Genomic DNA, 850 nt, shown 5'->3' with positions numbered 1-850 from the left:
GAGGGAGGGGTAGAAGCACTGCTCTATGTAAACCAAAAGTGTTGCCCAAAGTCTCTTTGGGAGCAAATACCACTCTCAATTTAGAACTGGCCAGATGATTCCGGTTTCTGGTATACCCTCCCGCTTGATTCGTTAGAACTGGTTGATCAGCTCGTCGGCAGTGACCTGCAGGACGTCTTAATGAACTGTGAAAGTCCCTCTCTAGTGCTGCTCTGTGGACCGGTTGGGCACGGTCCGGGCAAGTGATGTGCTTTGTTTCGTGTCTTTCCAGGTGACCATTGTGGAAAAGGCGGATAGCTCCAGTGTGCTCCCCAGCCCCCTGTCCATCAGCACGAGGAACAGAATGACCTTCCTCTTCGCCAATTTAAAAGACAGAGACTTCTTAGTGCAGAGGATCTCTGACTTCCTGCAACAGACGACGTCCAAAATATACTCCGACAAAGAGTTTGCCGGAAGCTACAACAGTTCAGATGATGAGGTCTGTGGAGAAGTTCTGTGGCCGGGGACTGTCACCCCAAGGGCATCCCTGGCTGGTCGTGTTATGCTGCCCCAGAGTGTTCCCTTCCTTAGGCATTTGTTTGCTCTCTAAGATTGCAGCCTTGCCAACACAAACCACATTCCTTGATGTCACAGCAAGCTCCCCGGACCCTTTGGAATCTCATAGAGTTTGCGTGAGATCATAGGAAGGACCCTTATTTTCATTTGCCCTGGTTGCCTAGCAACAGAATCTGGTTCTCATAGGAAGGGGAATCAGAAAGCATTGCTATCCAATCAGATAAACCTCTATTAAACAAAAACATTGAAATGTGAAGCTCTGATTTGTCAGCATGTCTTCCGTATAGAGCAAGAC

General features: G+C 48.7%; 1 protein-coding gene across 1 annotated transcript in view; it reads left to right on the top strand.

The window, feature by feature from the left end:
* TBC1D9 (TBC1 domain family member 9) overlaps nucleotides 1–850 on the top strand; it is a 112,027-nt gene that overhangs the window by 76,191 nt on the left and 34,986 nt on the right. Inside the window, exon 8 of the mRNA XM_004712141.2 lies at nucleotides 272–478. Within this exon, the coding sequence (XP_004712198.2) occupies nucleotides 272–478 (207 nt within the window). The remainder of the gene's footprint in view (nucleotides 1–271; nucleotides 479–850) is intronic.

Source organism: Echinops telfairi, unplaced genomic scaffold (assembly GCF_000313985.2).
Source record: "Echinops telfairi isolate 266 unplaced genomic scaffold, ASM31398v2 ScPeMD7_2186;HRSCAF=2738, whole genome shotgun sequence".
In the NCBI taxonomy this organism is placed as follows: domain Eukaryota; kingdom Metazoa; phylum Chordata; class Mammalia; order Afrosoricida; family Tenrecidae; genus Echinops; species Echinops telfairi.
Note: the sequence above shows the minus strand (reverse complement) of the source record. Positions and strands in the feature narration are given on the sequence as shown.